The sequence below is a fragment of the Strongylocentrotus purpuratus genome, unplaced genomic scaffold (assembly GCF_000002235.5).
Source record: "Strongylocentrotus purpuratus isolate Spur 01 unplaced genomic scaffold, Spur_5.0 spur5_scaffold_7, whole genome shotgun sequence".
NCBI lineage: Eukaryota > Metazoa > Echinodermata > Echinoidea > Camarodonta > Strongylocentrotidae > Strongylocentrotus > Strongylocentrotus purpuratus.
The window spans coordinates 11,095,992-11,114,263 of record NW_022145613.1 but is presented as its reverse complement, the minus strand read 5'-3'; the positions used below and the strand labels follow the sequence as shown (position 1 = coordinate 11,114,263).

Genomic DNA, 18,272 nt, shown 5'->3' with positions numbered 1-18,272 from the left:
GCTTCCAAGAAAACACTATTATGAGGACTTTAATTATGAGTCCATCTCAGGGACACACGCAAAATGAAAAATAACGTAAAAAGACTTGAATAGTAGACTAGCCTTACTTCACCGATTTTCTGCTTTGCAGCTGATGGCGGACGATCGACGACGTGAAGTTGTGTAAGTTGATCTTAAAAAGAAATGTTTGGAACCCTTTTGATAATTTTGCGGATTCACTACGCTGGTTAGTAAGTGTGGCTTTACCTTAATTTAAAAAAAATTGATCATGAAGATGAAACAGAAAAATGTACAAGCCTGACAAAAGTTGAACATGATTATGATTGGATTTGAAAATTGAAGTGCCAAAGCAAAGGCAAAGAGATCTTGCTCACTGTGGTATGACTGCACAGTGAATTATGTCTGAAATATGCACCAGCCACTGAGACTGATCAGCTGAGTGAAGCTAAGTTTATGTTTCTGTTTCGGTTGCGTCAGTATAGACTAGATCTAGTCTACTCAGGGTTATCTGTACTTCACCACTGTACTGCTGTAGCACGTAGAACTTTACACTTTGACATTGAGCGCAAAAAAACGGTAAATAACGTGCTCCCATTCGCGAATCTCTCTTCACTTCAGTCTCTTGTAATCCTTCTTCCCCTCAGGTCGGAGATCGTCGGCACTGTGAGTTTGCCAAAGTTCCATAAATGGCTTTCGTTAAGTAGATTTTGATGGGTTGTGTGAAGGTTGCGTATAAAATAAAGGATTTAGTGGCCGATCCGCTCGAGCGATTTTGAATGTAAGTGAGACTAGTCTAGATCTAGTCTAGGTCTAGAGTAGGGTGTCTGAACGATTTTTCAATTTTTCCTAGGCTTTGGGATCGTTTTTCACCATTATTGTTGGATAATTAAAAAACAAATGTAATCAAAAGATACAGCTCATCAAAAGCTTTGCAATATTCATCCAATTTCTGTCGGAATCAACGAAAAAGACGTACACGCAAAGTTATGTTGTTTGGCTAAATTAAGCATGACGGCTGCATTGCGTAATATGCAAGCGTAAGCATATGCGGGCAAGCGTACGCATGTTGCTTTAAATAGCTGCATGCACTACTTGAGCGCGATCGCAACCAATAAACATACACACACAGTGCGCTGTCACACACAGTTGTTATTGTTATGTTGATCTCTGTTGACTTTTGTGATTTTTGTATGTTGTTCAGATGGTGCATTCAGTGTCTGGTCAGGTCACCCCTAAGCCGGTCGCCTCCTTACGTAGTCTCCCCCTACGTACAAAGGCAGTATGCTAGCGCAGCACTGTGCCCAATGAGATTGTTTTGTATATTTTACAGTGTTAAATTGACAAATTCAAACAGATTGTAAACTTCTCCAAAACTCCTATGTGGGTGACATGCAAATAAATTGTCATTGTCATTGGGACCCGGTGTCCTGGGGTAATGCTGGACCCAGTGTTCTAGGGTAACACGGGACCCGCGATGTCCTAGGCTTAGGGTTAGGGTAAGGTCAGGGTAAGGGTTAGGGTGACTTTGAGCTCGTAAAAGACATCAAATTAAAACAACAAATTAGGGGGCAAAATGACCAAAAAAGTTGGGGCGAGCTGACCAAGAATCCCAAAATCGCCAACAAAAAAAATTGGGGGGCAACATGACCAATTGAGAACGACTTTGTAAGGGGGCGGGCTGACATTGGGCGACCTGACATGGAACCCACTGTTAAGACTCAAGTGTCATGCTGCACATTCAGTGTCGTGCCATTGTCATTCATGACAGTTCCATGCCGAAAGTCAGTTTTGTAAATGTTGTACATGGTTGGTGTACTTGTATTTTTATTCAGTTCAGAACTTTTGAAGTCAGAAAATTATTATTATTTTTTTTTTTTAAATGGCAAGATGCCAACTACATGGATATGTGATGTAGTGACATATCTTTAAAAATTACATTCCTGATTAATTCCATGTTAACAAATGAAAGAGAACAAACGTCTTTTGTAATTATTTATTTGCAACTTTTTTTTTTTCATTAGAAAGAATTTAGTATTGCTTTCATGAAGGCCTATATGTACATGTGTATGCCGGGTACTTCTTTTACACTTCCATCCATTTGTCATTGTGAAATGCAAGTTCTGCATGCAGATATTTGCCCCCTTCCTCTGTGAAATTAGTATGCAAAGCTGGATGACACGAATGTAAACAATACTAAACATATAGCGATATAATTTTTTGAGCAGGAAATAATATGTAGAATACATTACTTAGGTGGTGTAGATACTGTTGGACGAATGATGGTACATATACATGTACATGTACTTGGTGCCCAGTACATTGTACCTGGACTCAACAGTAATGGGGTTATGGGGGCCTACTATCTTTTTCCGGATCTCCCACATTTTTAAATTATTATAGGGCGGCTAGGGCCTACATTCATGTAGGGCTCATGCATGTTCATGACTCTTAAAATATAAATCCTGGGTCCTGACCCTCTTAAAAAAAACTATTTAGTTTAGAACCCTATTTTAAGCATCCAAGGTAATACTGAATACATACATGTACATACATGTACATGTCAAAGAATACCATTCAGACATTCATTTCATGCACAAATGTTCATCATGATATAAGGTTGGAAAGTATCTTTACTAGTCCAAAAATGGGCAGTTTCTTGTACTTGACATCCCCCCCCCCCCCCCCCCCATTTAGAGCATCCAATGCCCCTAAATATAAATTTATGTCATAGAAAATGTTGACCAGTATGGAAGGTACCTAGACTGCCCTAAATATGCAAACGCTTTTACTTTATGTCCATTTCCCCCCCTTCTCCTCCCCTTCCCCTCCCCTTCCCTTTCAAACATCAAATGCCACTTAATGTGTCAAACGAAAAGTTGGTATGAAAGATTCCTAGAATGATCTACTTAAGAATGGGCAAATGCTTGTACTTGATGTCCATTCCCCCCTTCCCTTTCCCTCCCCTTCCCTCCCCTTCCCTCCCCTTCCCTCCCCTTCCCTCCCCTTCCCTCCCCTTCCCTCCCCTTCCCCCTTTCCTCCCCTTCCCCCCCCCTTTCCCCCCTTTCCTCCCCTTCCCTTCAAGCATCAAATGTCACTTAATGTGTCAAACAAACAGTTGGTATGAAAGATACCTAGAATGATCTACTTAAGAATGGGCAAATGCTTGTACTTTATGTCCATTTCCCCTTCCCCTCCTATTCCTTTTAAGCATCAAATGCCACTTAAAATGTGTCAAACAAAAAGTTGATATAAACTATGAAAGATACCTAGAATGATCTACTTTAAATAGGGCAAGTTCTTGTACTTGATATCCATTTCCCCTTCCCCTCCCATTCCCTTTAAGCTTCCAATGCCACTGAATGTGTCAAAGAACTTGCAAGGTAACAGAAAATCAATACTGTTACTGGGACTACCATTGATCTGCAGGTTTAGACATTATTAAGGTTTCTCAAATCTATACAGCCCTAATGCCAACGCACAATGGCACACACGATGTGTCCCAAATGAAAGACTTGTGTACGTGTATACCGTATGACTAAAATAATAAACACCAGGGTACACTTTACAGCTTGATCTAGTTACATAATTATTATAAAGAAAAGAAAAGAAAAGAAAAAATTGCATGTATTGTTTCATTTATAATAATCAGGTACATGTACTGTACATCGTCATCTAGTCCAACATGTACAGACACTTCCTACATCAGTGTGACCTACAATTCATTTCTGAGTCCATGGTTAATTTACATGTATTAATATCGAATACAGGAGCCCCAGCATAGCCTCCAGTTTTCTTCTTTTGGATTAATAATTGTGGAAGTGATTGAAGGACCTGAATTGTGTACTTGTATTGGACTCTCTTTTTGTAGAGCGTAAGGGGGGGGGGGGCTCAACATTCATAAACAGTACTAACTACCGGTACATTGAATGTGTGTTAAATCCAAATTAAAACCATTCCATCATTCATATTAAGAGATTTTGAAGCTGAATTTGTTATGAAATTAATGTTAGCGGCCCTTGCCGCCCTCTGTCCTGCACAGACACTTTCTCTTAGTTGAGATTTGCTTCTTTTCTTTCCTCCTTTTTTCTCAAGAGAGAACATCTCAGGCAAAACACTAGTGCGATCTGGATCAGTGAAACAACCAATTATTCAAGCAAGCCTTTTAGAATTCCTCATTAATTGCCAATTAGTTCTTGATTGGTTTTAATGAAACCCTGAATGTGTCCAAGCAGATTAATGTGCCCCCTATATAAATGTACATGTACATTGTGTGTCCACGTACATCTGTAGGGGGTTTGGCAATTATACAATGTTGGCCCACATGTAAATTATGTCCTTACTTTGTGGGAATGAATAACTCGTACATGTAGTCGTGGTACCATTGTTCACACAATTCGAAAACACAAAAAGTGTTTTTGCAAATCCTGATTAGAATTGTATACTTGTATTTAGATGTGTTGTAATATTTTTCTGAGAGTTAGCCACAGTTTGTAATTGATATTGATTATGAAGCGTGGTCAAAGTCTATTCAGTCTAAATCACAATTTTACTATTTTACTAAGTAAAAATCCAGAGTATAAATACTGTATACCATCTTGCATGTACGTACATGTTATTGCACATTTTGCTGAGCCTGCTCAGGAGTTGAACTACATGTAATATCCCTTGAACTGGAGTAGCTTAGCTGGATACATGTCAATTATAATTCGATCTTATTTATATCAGATATTTATTATGAATTTTGGGAGTGATGAACTCCATGTAAATGTTTTATATATTTTAATGTGTAATAGGTATATAGAATATTTTTTATGATAAGGAATATGTGTACATGTACATGTACATGTCTCAACGGTACAGTATTTATAAATATATGTAGGTCGATTCTTTGTTTGTGAGGGGGGGGGTGTATACTTTTGGATTAGGGATGTGTTAAGACTTAAAAAGGTAGTATTAGGGACTTTTAGATTTGCGTGGACTGATACGTGTGACGTCCATTCAAGGCAGTGCATTAAAAGGACGTCGACCATAGCAATCCACATTGTCTTCGTGCAAATCTAAAAGTCCCTATTATAAGCACCACTCACATGCCTAATATGTTTCTTGTTTTAAATTGGTGTGAACATGGTTGAGAATTGGCCCATGTCTAGAGGGGGTGGGGCTGAATATGACGGAAATGAAGCAAGGCCAGAAAGCATAATTTGATTGTGAAATGAACATGCCTCCCTATTAACAGGGTAATTTAAATGGTTGAGCCCCAGGTGTAACTCTATACTCGCGGAGCGGTGTGTTGCCCTACATTTATACATGTATATGTACATTTACATGTACACGTATTGTAGGGCAAATATTTATCCATTCCAGAGTATGGTCTGGACTTCATGCTGCCTGATTTTCTACATGTAGTTGATGGGGGTCGAAAGAAATAGACAATACTGTACTCGAATTGTTTTTCTTCTTTTCTTTTTAATCAACGTGGGAGCACACAACCATCAAGTTTGGACATTGTATTTATTTGTGCATTTCTTACATGTAGAAATCGCATGTTTGGATTTGATCTGCTAATTTGTGTTGACTAAGTCCAAGACACACTCCCTAGGAACTAGGGAAAGATGGTACTTGTAGATAAACTAGATTTCTCCAGTGTAACACACATCTCCAATTTGCCTGTCCTCAGAGAAAATTTTAGAATAAATTTGGTTTTGACCATTTACAAACAATGTACCTTTTTACATAAACTTTAAAGTGAATTGTTAAGGACAACCATTTTCACTGCTTGAAATGTTCCCAAATTACAAAGTTTAATGCTTTGTCAATAGTGATTCAATTAAACTGTGGCATGAAACTGTTGCAAATTTGAACTGCTTGTGAAATTTCTGAAAATTTCATGTTTTTTCAGTATAAATACCACTAACATAATTATGTACTTTTCAATATCAGAGGTGTATTAAAAAAGTAAAAACTTTAGTGGTGCCAACTCTAAAGAGATAAGAAAGTTAATTAAATCCTTTATAAAATCAACATCTTCTTCTCAACCTATTTCTTTTCTTCGATTAAGGTTTCTGCACATTAATTCATATTTCAAAGTGATGTTCTGGCAAAGCGCACTCATTTTTCATGCATGTGCATCATTTGCTCTGTAAATATGCGCATGTAACCACAGGATGATCTGTAAGCTCAATCGATGAGTGGGCGGATATTCTTTTGATGAAAAATTGAAATCTTCTTTCTCTCTCTTTCTCTCTCTCTTTCTCTCTGTCTCTCCCTCTCTCTCTCTCTCTCTCTCTTTACCCAATTAAAATGAACTTGCATCCACTGCCCATGTATCCTCGCTTTCCCTCTGGCATAGATTCCAAAAGGTCAGTCTCTATGGCCTAGAGTGGTGTTTTCCAGTCAAGATTTGAAGGGCTTCCTTTGGTCTGCAATATTGGTTTTGATGTAGGAATTCTCCAATCAAACTTCCCTGTATATTCAGAGACAGTGGATACAAATTCTATACGCACTCTTACTTCAGAGCTAAAGGTAGGGAAGACTATTATGTCTCCCTTTACAAATGCCTTTCATAAAATTTTATGTTATTTATTGTTTCTTTCAAAGTGATACAATGGTTTAAAGTACATCATGTCATAAAGTCCACAGTGATAAGGGAACCTGTAGAAAAATGCAGTGCCCTTGCTTCTTTTTTTTTTTTTTTTTTTTTTTTGTGTGTGATGAGAGAAAACATTGAGTTTTCTCTTCTATTTTAGCATTTTGGTTTAAACAAGTTTCTTTGGATTTCAGGAATATTGATTATGGTGGTGGCCGATGCACCCCCCCCCCCCCTACCCTGGCTCGACACTAACGGGTGACTGGGGCACATGGGCCCAAACTTTAATGTGGACCTTCTATGGAAAAAAAAGGGGGGGGGGGGGGGTTTCAAGAAGGGGCCAAAATGTAAGAGATGTAAAGTCCATGTACATACAGACCATGGTTACATTGTAGTTTTAAATCGGACACTTTCTGAAATAAAAATGAGTATGGTATGGAACTCTGTCCTACTCGTGTACTATCAGTTTGTTTTATGGCTAATTTCACTCTGCCATCCAAGTTTCACCCATTCATCTACCCCCCCCCCCCCCATCTGTTTGTGTATTATGAAATGGGGTCGTATGGTCTGTTATTGTTTTTGTTGAAATTCTTTGAGACGTCACCAAGATAACAATCTTGTTTTCTCGTTAAAAGGAACTCTGGGAGTCCGGTTTGAAGTTATTGAACTAGGATATAGGAGATGCATTATTGATGCCAGATGCCCCTCACATTACGTTGATGTTCAGGGAGCAAACTTATTTCCTGACCTAATCAAAATATTTTATTTGTACTTGACAGCACGGACTACAGTTTATTCACCCTCAGTATGAATAATTTTGCCTCATATGACATATGTTGCACATACAGTATGTAGAAACTACAATACAATTCTTGGATGTGTGTTGTTGTTGTGATTACTCTATTTCTATTTGAAAATTTTTCTTTGGGTTGTTTTTTTAATAGATTGATTGCCCTGTTAAGGATTCAAGAACCAAAAGAATGAACTTTAAAACAAATTGAATTGAATTATTCCCTAAAGTTTGACAAACTGTAGAAAGATGGATAGAAAATGATACCGGTATTTGGAAGTAATAAATTTTATGAGTAATTGAGTGTTCATTTAATACTTTAACCTTCTGTAATGTACATGTACATGTACATAGAATGTCATTTCAAACACTTTCGTTTGGTAGCAACCAGCAAGTTTCTCACATAACTTTTACATTCAAATGAGGAAACAAACAAATACCATTGTTCATTTCTACGAAACTCCTTGTCAATTGTTTGATCTGATGGTTTGTTTTTTATTGACTCCTATAGAAAGCCGACATGAACAATGTAGACGTATACTTGTTTAAAGCATCAAGGAGACTATAAATGGCTGTAAGTCCTTGAGGGATTTGGTATTGAGGATCAATGCCATACCAAAAAGCACTAGCACATCGACTTGGTTTCCAACCCGAGACCTCCTGGTTACGAGACCACTGATCTACCACTGAGGCATTGCACCTCTACATTGTATATTATATTAAAGATCTTCTAAATTAAAAACCTCATTTCTATTGAGAGCTATGGCGCTGCAGGTCTTAACTCTCAGTATCACAGGGTAATGAAATTTTAGGATGCCCTGAAGTTTTGTGAGGTTTTTCCGGTTTGGACCAGATGTGCTCTTACTCCAGAAGGAAACAGCGCCATAGGCCACTCTAGATGCAGTAACCGATGATGCAGAACCTGTATGCCGCTTCCGGGTTACACATGTATGTACCGGGTAGTGATACTGCACGCCTAGTGCAGGATCACGTGGCAACTGCACTGGTATTGCACGACTGTGGTATTTTGGAGGGCAGTATGAAACTACTTCAAGTCAGTCTAAAGTTTCAGGTAGGGAACTTCAGAAGTGATTTAGAATTCGGGCTCAATATGGAAGGGGTACTTGTCTGTTATTCTGAAGGTGATTCAATCCATGAATTGATAAAGTGCCATTGAAAGATATAGCAGTGAGAGTATGTAGGATGGATCATACCGGTACAAGTACAAGACGAGTGTAATAACAACTGTTTGCTACAGTTTATTCTTAAGCTCAAGGTTTCATAATGACTTGCTAATTTTGATCTGAGAAAATTAGCCCAGGAGGCTTAGGAATGATGTTTTGAGTATTTTTTAATATCGATGTTGTAGTTCCCATCTCGCAGATTTAAACTATTGAAAATCAGCTTTTAGTTCCAATTTTCTTGGATTGATAATAATAATAATAATAAAGTCATTTTATATAGCGCATAATAATAAATTCTCTATGCACTTTACAACAATCATTTATACAATAAATTACATGATTAATCTAAAGATTAAATTATTAAGATTTGATAGCATTGAAACCTTCCGATACTGATAACCAATTCCTCTTCCTACAAACTTTGAGAGACTTATTTATATTAATTATAGTGAAAGAAAAGTATATCGTTAATAATTGTTAACATTATCAGTGAACACCCTCTTGTTCAGAAGTTGGTGCAAGTGTCTATGCAGGAGATGTGCCATAAGAACAATATCCCAGTTCTATGCATATTTGGTCTTGTTAAAGGAAAGTGTATCGACCTTATCGGCATGGAGATGGCATTAGCTTGGTGTCTGTTTCAACAAAGATTGTCAAAGTGGACTTCCTTTGTGGTGGGTCTTTACCAAATTTGCCTTCTAAGGTCTTTTCCTATCAAAATAAACACTATCTACCTATTTAAAGCAGATCTAGTTCGGACTATCAAAATTCATACATCAGGCAGTGAAGATATCCTTGAGCAATGGATTGCTGCCTGCTGTGCAGATGTTATTCATCTCTATCAGAGCAGGGAGGTGGACCTGATCAGAGATATCAGGGTAGGCATACAGGCAAGTGGGGATTCAGGATTTTGTGAAAGAGGGGGGGGGGGGGGGGGGGGGGGGCATAAAATTTCTAAATTTGCTCCACCCCACAAGATCATCACCTCAAACAGGCACGGCGGAGCACCCCAATTTGCATATCATTAGCGGCCCGTTCTATTTGAATAACCAACGGACATCTGCGTGAATCCGAACATGTGTGTGCTAGAATGTCAAATCTTAAAATTCGCGTTGCGCCTTTATTACTGCCAATATCGCTATGAAACTTTCCATACTAACTAAAATTATTATGAATTTGATGTCATTGAAATAAATACGAAATTCCATGGAATAAAACTCGAGATATTAATGTGTTTTGAGCTTCGCCCCTCGAAAAACACGACGTCTACTTTTTAAGTTTGTGACCCTATCAAGCAATGCACGAAGAAGAGACTTGGTATGAATATTCATTAGGGTTGAATCCATACATGGGCGAAATTTTCGCTTCTCCGCTGTATTTTTTTTGGTTATAACGTTCTTTTTCATGGGGCTTCATTTTTAAAAGTTGTAGTCAGCGAACTCATTGAACATGACGTCATCGATCTCAGCGATGTACTGCGCATGCGTCTTAGGCCCGGTGCAGGCCAGATCGAAACAGCTGAGCCATTAGCGTGCAAGTGTGCAGTCGGCTGGCAAGACATGTATAGCCAACGCACACGCGAGGTTCAGACATGACACACATTTGAATGTATGGGACTGGTCAAACAATTTTGCGACAACGAAGGATTATTTTTGTTCGATGAGATTCGGACATTGGGGTATGTTTTTCTCTGTTGCGACCCTATCAAGCAACTATGAAAAGAGATATTTCACAAGGATTGAGATTATTAAATTTTCTTTCTGTTCATACGAGGCAATTCTTTCTCGCTCTAAAAGAAATGGTGAATTTTACGGTGATTTTGTATCTCATTTTTTTCGTTTTTGTTCGTCAAAACTATCCCTTAAATTTCACATTTTCTGTGCATCAATAACTCTTTTTATACACATGAGTGTCTTGCAAATTTATTCAATACTCGATTTAGTAGCTTTGATTGGTGATATTCATCACATTGATGAAGAATTTGTCTTCGAAATTTGTTTACTTTTTTTCGCATCGATCGGTACACAATTGTTGATTTTATGCAAATGATGTTTACTGGACGAGAGTCGATCGCACGGTAATTGGGGTGCTCCACTGTGCCTGCAAAGAAAAGGCATGCCCTAACCCCTGCCCCCCCCCCCCCCTCCATGACATTTTCAATCAATAGTTGAAATTTGAGCCCCCTTCCATGTAACTGAGCTTTGTTTACAAAGGTCAGTGGCATATATACACCCTGCATATCTGCAGAGTTATTGACCATTTACTAAATTGTTCAAAACAACAAAGCCTTACAAATGGCACAAATTTTCTTTAGGCCCCCAAAGTCTTTGTGTACAAATTTCAGGCCGACATGTACATGTACCAAGTTTCAATATTTTAAGAAACTAGAAACTCGATCTCGAAGGCATTTTAGGCTTGTAGGCCTTCATGTACATGTACGTACAGTACATGAATTATGTTCATGTACAATATGTAATAGTTGTACTTTGCACTCAAGTCAGTTCGAAATACCATTAACCAGATTAGATGTATACAAAAACTCTTTTTTTCCACGCACAACCAGAGCATGGAATGATCTCGATTCGACATTAGTATCCCTGACTGACTCAGCAAAGTGTAAAGTAGCACTCCTTCCGAAATAAGTCCACCCTCTGCCACCCACAACCTCCAGTTTAAATTCCACTAGGAATCTTTTGGAGGAACAACAACCAAGTACCAAGTATAATGTGAATACCGGTACAAGTATCTTTTATGTAGGCCTACTGTTTATTTTTGGCTTTTAGTTTTTACGTACATGTTTTGAATGTCCATGTTAATGTACGTGTAGATATCTTGAATTAAAAATGTTAGCTTCCTTGAAAAATTTGGTGTTTGTTGTGACCATAAAACAAAAATTAAATGTCATGGTACTTCCTGGTCTTATAAAATGATTGATGATGTTTTCAATTAATAGTGGAATCTCGTGTCTGGTGTAGAATTTTGTTGTGCGTATATGATCAAGGAAAATAGTTACATGACTGCATATTTCTTCTGGAATTATCTGCATAATATGCGGTCATTCCTCATTACGTTTTATCTGTTTGTATCGCTCTGTGTGTTTTGTGTGTGTGTGTGTGTTTGTGTGTGTGTATGTGCTAGCTATGAATGAATCATACCATATACTCTACTGCATTTTTTCTTCATGACAACCCGTCCACAGTGACATTTAGTCTCTCTTTTGTGACCATTTTAACAAGCAAAGTCTCTTTTTTCCCACAGAATATGTGTTTCTTCTTCTATTCTGGTGTGATTAAGACTTGTTAATATTATTGATTAGGACAGCAAAGTAGCCATCACTTTAATTGCTATGCAGCCTGTGGTAGATTGACCCTTACAGTTGCAGGCAGCCTGTGATAGGGTCTGGGGATAGAGACTATCAACATCTAGTTAATCTGATACTGCATAAGTGTAGTGTGTGCGTCATTGCTGCATTCAGATATTCCATGGAAAGCCAGTGTGACATTGCAACTACGTTCTCTTTTCCCCGCACTGTGTGGGGGTAGGTCGGTCATCTACGTCTTGGGCTTCAGGGAAAAAAAGAAACCCCAAAAAAAGTCTTCTTGGTATTTGTTTTACAGAATTTTCCATTACTCAAGATCCTGGTTGTTGCCACCCATTTCAGTCAGACTCGATCATCCGTGCTCCAGTAAACATATTGTATTGTCTGTCTCTTGGTGCTCGTTCTTCTGTGCGGTTCATTGTTGAATACACTCTGTATCTTGGAACGTCCGTCGTCGTGTAGATTGATGCCACTGCACTGAAGGCATTCATCATTGTGCATTTTACATGAGGAGTGTACATGTACATGGTGACGTTTTACATTGTCTAACCAGGCCCATACTGAAAAGGATTTACCATAAAGCTTGGATTATGTCACATTCACATGTAAGTTTCACCTTCTGAATGTTTATCCTGTAGTAGCTTGTCTTGTTACATGTACATGTTACATGTACATGTTCAGTACATGACGTCAACAAGAGTCCATATATGTACATACATGTATATATGTGTAGGGCCTACCCCTGTTTTGTTGGTACATGTACGTGTTCTCAACCAACACATACATGTACATGTAAGCCTACTGTACATTCAGTCAAATCCAGAATGTATGTTTGTACATGTACGTGCATTAAGGCTATGTACACTATTTTTTTCTATCCTTTGTATATTCTAATCTTTTATACTCAATAATCATTTTAAAACAACACTGCAATCTATTTGTACATGTATACATGTCTATAATTATGTAGGCCAACACAAAGTTGCATGGTCTGAGTCTGAACTGGTCTTGATTTTTGTTTGCATCGTCACAGAATCTCATCATACTGTCTATTCTGCCGTAAATAGGACAGAGTACACTGCATTCATGCCTCTAGCTACCGGTACATGTAGGTTTCGTACCTTATGCATACATGTAAGGTGCTGATGGTCAGCATTAACGGCAATTAGGCACCGAGTCCTGTTTGTATCAGAATCTACAGGATAACCCTGAATTTTAACACTCTAAATTCTATCAAACCTTCAATTTCTTACTCTATGACAAACATCATTGTCCTGTGTTTAATAATTAAGCCACAAAAAAGTGGGCGTCATTGAATTAAAATGTACTTTTTTTTTGGTGGTGTTATGAAAAAACCCAGAGTACATTTACAAAGAAATGATGTAATTAATTCAGACATACAGTAGTCCGCTTATCTTAATTGGCAAACAGTATAGATCATGTACATGTAACAAGCCAGCATAACTTTTCATGGTCATATAGATGTACTATACAATGTAAACAAGTTTTCCATCAAGTCAACATGTATTATGGTAAATGCATGTTTGTATCAATTGAAAAAGTTTGAATGTACTGTATTTTGTCCTATTAATTGGCTTGCGATATGCTCAGTGCACAAGTAGGTGGGGTTTTGTTTGTTTGTTGTTTTGGTGGTTTATTTTCATTTACACCTACACATGTACTGTACACTGTCCAATTATATGTACAACTATGTCTACAATGAATATATTTATACCACATTTACTCTGACAAATTTGAAACCACAGTCTAGACAAATTTACAAAAAAAATTAAACTCTAATATTAAAAACAGGACCTGAACAATTATTTAGCTTGTCTAACATAGCAGTAAGTGATGTACATTGTAGTGACATATAATAATTCATGAATTTTTGAAAACTGCAATTATTAATCGCAATTTACAGCAAAGCAGCTCACGGACGTACCATTGATCTCTTTGTTTTTTTTAGAAACTATATATGTAGTCTGTACATGATTTTAAACATAATTAATTAGGCCTACATGTACATCTAGTACACAGGACTCTATTAAAACAAATTCATCTTTTCACTTTGTAGTAGGTTTGGTTTGAAATTTCTAGGATCTGTATGACATGTGACCCATGTTAAAATTGTGAAAATTGGGGGGCCCGGACTTTGATTTCAGATATCTACTATGTATGTCCCAGTTGAGTGATATACATGTACATGATGTGCATACGTGTACAACTGTATGATAAAGTTCAAAGCAGTAATAAAGCATGCATGACATACATGAGTAATTGCTTGTAATTGTAAGACAGCCACATTGTACTCGCTAGTTCATCGTTATCTAAAGGACTTTGACTCAGATCTGCTTATGAAGTTCAGAAAGATAGATGATAAAGATATGATTCATAACCAATGAAGATGCTGGTACTTATCTAGTGAACAATATGGTAGCAGAATAAAAAAAATCCTCTATGTACATACATGTACATGTACATGTAGGCAGGACCGTCACTAGTCCATTTTGAATGGGGGGGGGGGGGGCGGGGGAGCCGGGTGTCAATTTACCGACAAGGTACAGTAGCTGACAATTTGCAAATTTACTGACAAGGAAAATAACGGTTTGTTGGATTTTTGCTGACTGATTTTCACTTTTTTTCTTAAAGAGTAAAACAAAAAAGAAGGTCATCACTTTTAAAGATTTGGCCCAAAAATATATGTTTATGGGGAGAGTGTCACCCCCACATCCCCATTAGCGATGCCCCTGCATGTAGGCTTGATTGGATATGCCCCCCCCCCCCTCTTTCCCTTTGGATCTAATATTTTCTTTAACAAATTTCATCATTACTGTGTAGATGTTAATAGAAATGAACATTTTTTGTGAGGCATGAAGTGTACAGCTGTACAGTGTACCTGCTTGATTGATGCACATGGCCTTGTTTTGTACATGTAGGAACTAAAAAAAAGGTGTGAAATTGTTCAATTTCCTCCGATAAATTTCGTTGTCCCTCAAAGAATGTTTAGCAGGTTATAATGGAAGAGATTAATAACGCCTCTTTTTCTCAGCCTGTTGATAGCTGGAGATAGGCTAAGTAAGAGCCCCGCCCCTTGCCGTTAATGACAATGTATTTGGTTGTTGTTGTTGTTGGAGGAAGTAGACTCACCACTAATTCAGCAGAGAGCCACAATGTAGTTTTAGGGTTGAATGTTGCCTAATACTCAGAATTTGTCAGAAATTTGTCAGAAATCCAATTCATATTCATGGAGAGGTTGAACTTGAAGTGGGGGGGGGGGGGGGGGCCTCATTGTTACTTGAGTTAAGAGTCGGAGCATGGACCTAAATGGTGAGAGATAGATGCATACAGAGATATATATGCATACTAGAACATCTTGTATCTGACTGTATGAGAAAAGAGGGAGGGGGAGAAGAGTGAAAGAAAGTAAATTAAAAAGTACTTAGAGATGGACAAATTATATGATAGGAAAATTGATGCATGAGGGAAATAGAGTGGAAGTGAGGTGAAAGGGGAGAAGAGATGGTGCATATTCATGAGGATGTCAATCTACATTGTACACAGTACATAGAGGTCATGCTAGGAAGTAAGAGATGTATGTCTTTAAATGTACATGTATAATGCCTTTCCATCTCTCCTGTCTTTTTACTCATTTTAGAGACAAGTGAGAGAGAGAGAGAGAGAGAGAGAGAGATAGAGAGAGGGGGAGAGGGGGATGGGGGGGGGGGGGGGTAGATGAAGGGAGGTTTTGGGGCAAAGCTTTGCAGGCCAAAAGGATTAATTATCTTTCCAAGTCATGGAGGCAAAGAAGGAAAAAAAATCATTACAAGGGAGTAATAGTTGGAAAAGAAAACACCTGCACGGGCACTGAATCTCAAACAGCTCATGGCTAATAATTAATGCCTTCAACATGTGCACCTGCTCTTCGTTAATATTTCTAAGATTTTGTTTGACAAACACTGTTCCATTCAAGTTTACATGTAGATCGTGCAGATGTGTATACTTTGCCTTGTGGGCAATGTCTTAAATTCTGGAACTGAAAAGTGTAGATTTGCCACTGAGTTCTTTAATTCAAGAGCTTTTGATCATCATTACTACTACATAATCCAGATTCCATTAATCATTTTATAACGCTTTATCATATTACATGTACACTGCAGATTAATGCTCTGTTAATTGCTTTGCCTCGATAAATATGCTCTATATTTGACTAATATCTCTCCATTCATCTTTTGTTTTTCATTTATGCAGGCCACTTAAGAAAAGGGGCTCAGCTTGGACGGAAGCATCACATCTTGTACAGATAAGTGTCGAGAAGAAGACGATTCACCTGAATAGATAGATAGTCATCTCGCTGCTCTAAGGCCATCACGGAAACATCAGAATTTTGTCTTGCATTGTTTTGTCTCTTCCCGCAAGAGAGCTTGGAGTACCTTTCTATTCTTATCAGGGGATCTAACGGTGCTCATCAGGACATTCGTTTCCTAAAGGTAAAAAGAAGGAGAAGGCAATAGGGGGAGTGAGCTAATGGGATGCAATACCTGCCACGATTGCGAACAACCAGTATCGTGGAGTTGACTATGTCATCGAGTTTGAATAGGAACGGAAGGAATGCTAGAGAGATGATCATGTGACTTCATTTTGATCAGGTGACAGTGTGCAGTGGTTGAGGAAGGAGTCTTTGGATTAGATTACTTGTAGAATTTCTTTCTCTCTGGAAACAACAGATATTCTAACATACATGGAAGCTTGAAGTAAAGCGATCGTTTTTACTATTTTTTGAAATTCAAACCTTATCGAGGTTAGACTCATGCAACTCACAATGAAATCTGCCGACATGGACACCCGATCAGTACAGTCTGGAGGTTCTCAGGCCAACAGTATAGACTCCACCGTCTCCAAGCACCGGAAGCAAGGAGGCGGGTTCTTCCGCTTCTGGTCGGGGCGATCCAAGCCGCGCAAGAGCAGCACCGACTCGGTCCACAGCGGCGGCGGGCTCGGCACTCCGCGGAGCACGCGACAGGTCGGTCGCTCGCGCAGCGCAGCGGCTTACATCAACAGCACCTCCAAGAAGGGGGCCGGCACGATCGAGTGCCCCTTGTGCCTAATGGAACGCCCCAAGGAACAGTTTCCGGACATCATCACCTGCGACCATCGCTCGTGTCGGGAGTGCCTACGACAGTACCTGAAGATTGAAATCACGGAGAGCCGAGTGAACATTGCGTGTCCGGAATGCGCCGAGCCTCTCCACCCGAATGACATTAAACTTGTGTTGCAAGACAGTGCTCTTATGGATAAATATGAGGAGTTCACGTTACGGAGACTACTCATGATGGATCCGGATTGTCGATGGTGTCCGGCGCCAGACTGTGGGTAAGTGATTGTCTTGACTGATAAGAGACCCTAAATAGGCTACAAGTAAAATATGAGGGCAACATTTCACACAGTTTATATCAGAGCATGCAAGCTATTGGAAAGGCAATTTTATTAGAGGGATTTATAAGTCCATTACTTCACAAACATGCATGAATGTTCAACAAATTTATACATACATGTACAGTGTATACAGTATGGCAGTAGTGACACGTTGAACATATCTCCCATCCCCTCTCTCTTTCTCTTTCTCTCCTGTTACATATTAACTTATCTCTTACTGTTTTTCTCCTTGCCTTCATAAATTTTGACCTTCGGTTCAGAGAAAAAACTTTTTCTTCTCGAACAATCCCCACTCTGTGTTTCTCTGTCTGTCTGTCTTTCTGTTTCTCTGTCTGTTACTCTTTTTGTGTTTTGTTTTTTTCTCTAGACCCTTTATACCAAGTTTGCCTAGGGCAATATCAATTACGATTGCTACGTGTGCAGATAAAACATACATGCACACATGATGCTCAGCACACCAAATAAGTCTTCGCTCCTTTCCAGACATTTAGCTCAAACAGTATATAATTCATGTTGATTGCACCTTATTAAGAATTGATAAACTCTGATGAGAAAAACATGAGTGGGGGAAGGTACATGGATGTGATTTGATCTTCTTTCTGCGCATGTTTAGGCTGGACCTAAAATTCTTTTTTATGGCTGCACAAGAAACATGCACGTGCTCAGCAATGTGCTTGTCATGGTTGAACATGTAATGTGCAGACATGTACATTTACAAAGTGTACATGATACAGTACAAGAGAGCATCTCATAAAAAGTGATTTATTTGTGGAGGCCTGTTACAAGTTCTCATGTTCCTACATGTATGCCCAGAAAAGGAGTTTGTCGGGTCTTTCCATGCGCACAAGTACATATGCCATTCTCTAATTTTAATTTCACACTCTTTATTTTTTTATTTCTTCTTTCCTTCTTCTTTCCTAACATGTGTGTTTGTGTGTGTGTCTCTCTCTCTTAAGT

General features: G+C 38.6%; 1 protein-coding gene across 4 annotated transcripts in view; it reads left to right on the top strand.

The window, feature by feature from the left end:
* The first annotated feature begins 101 nt into the window (after positions 1-101).
* Positions 102-18,272, top strand: part of LOC575444 (E3 ubiquitin-protein ligase RNF19A) — a 47,913-nt gene continuing 29,742 nt past the window's right edge. Inside the window, exons 1-2 of one of the 4 annotated variants that reach the window (XM_775846.5) lie at positions 102-162; positions 16,131-17,252. In XM_775846.5, the coding sequence (XP_780939.3) occupies positions 16,690-17,252 (563 nt within the window). In that variant the 5' untranslated portion in view covers positions 102-162; positions 16,131-16,689. Of the gene's footprint in view, positions 231-11,646; positions 12,485-16,130; positions 17,253-18,272 lie in introns of those variants that run through there. The other 3 variants (XM_011679706.2, XM_011679707.2, XM_003726565.3) reach the window with 3 other exon arrangements.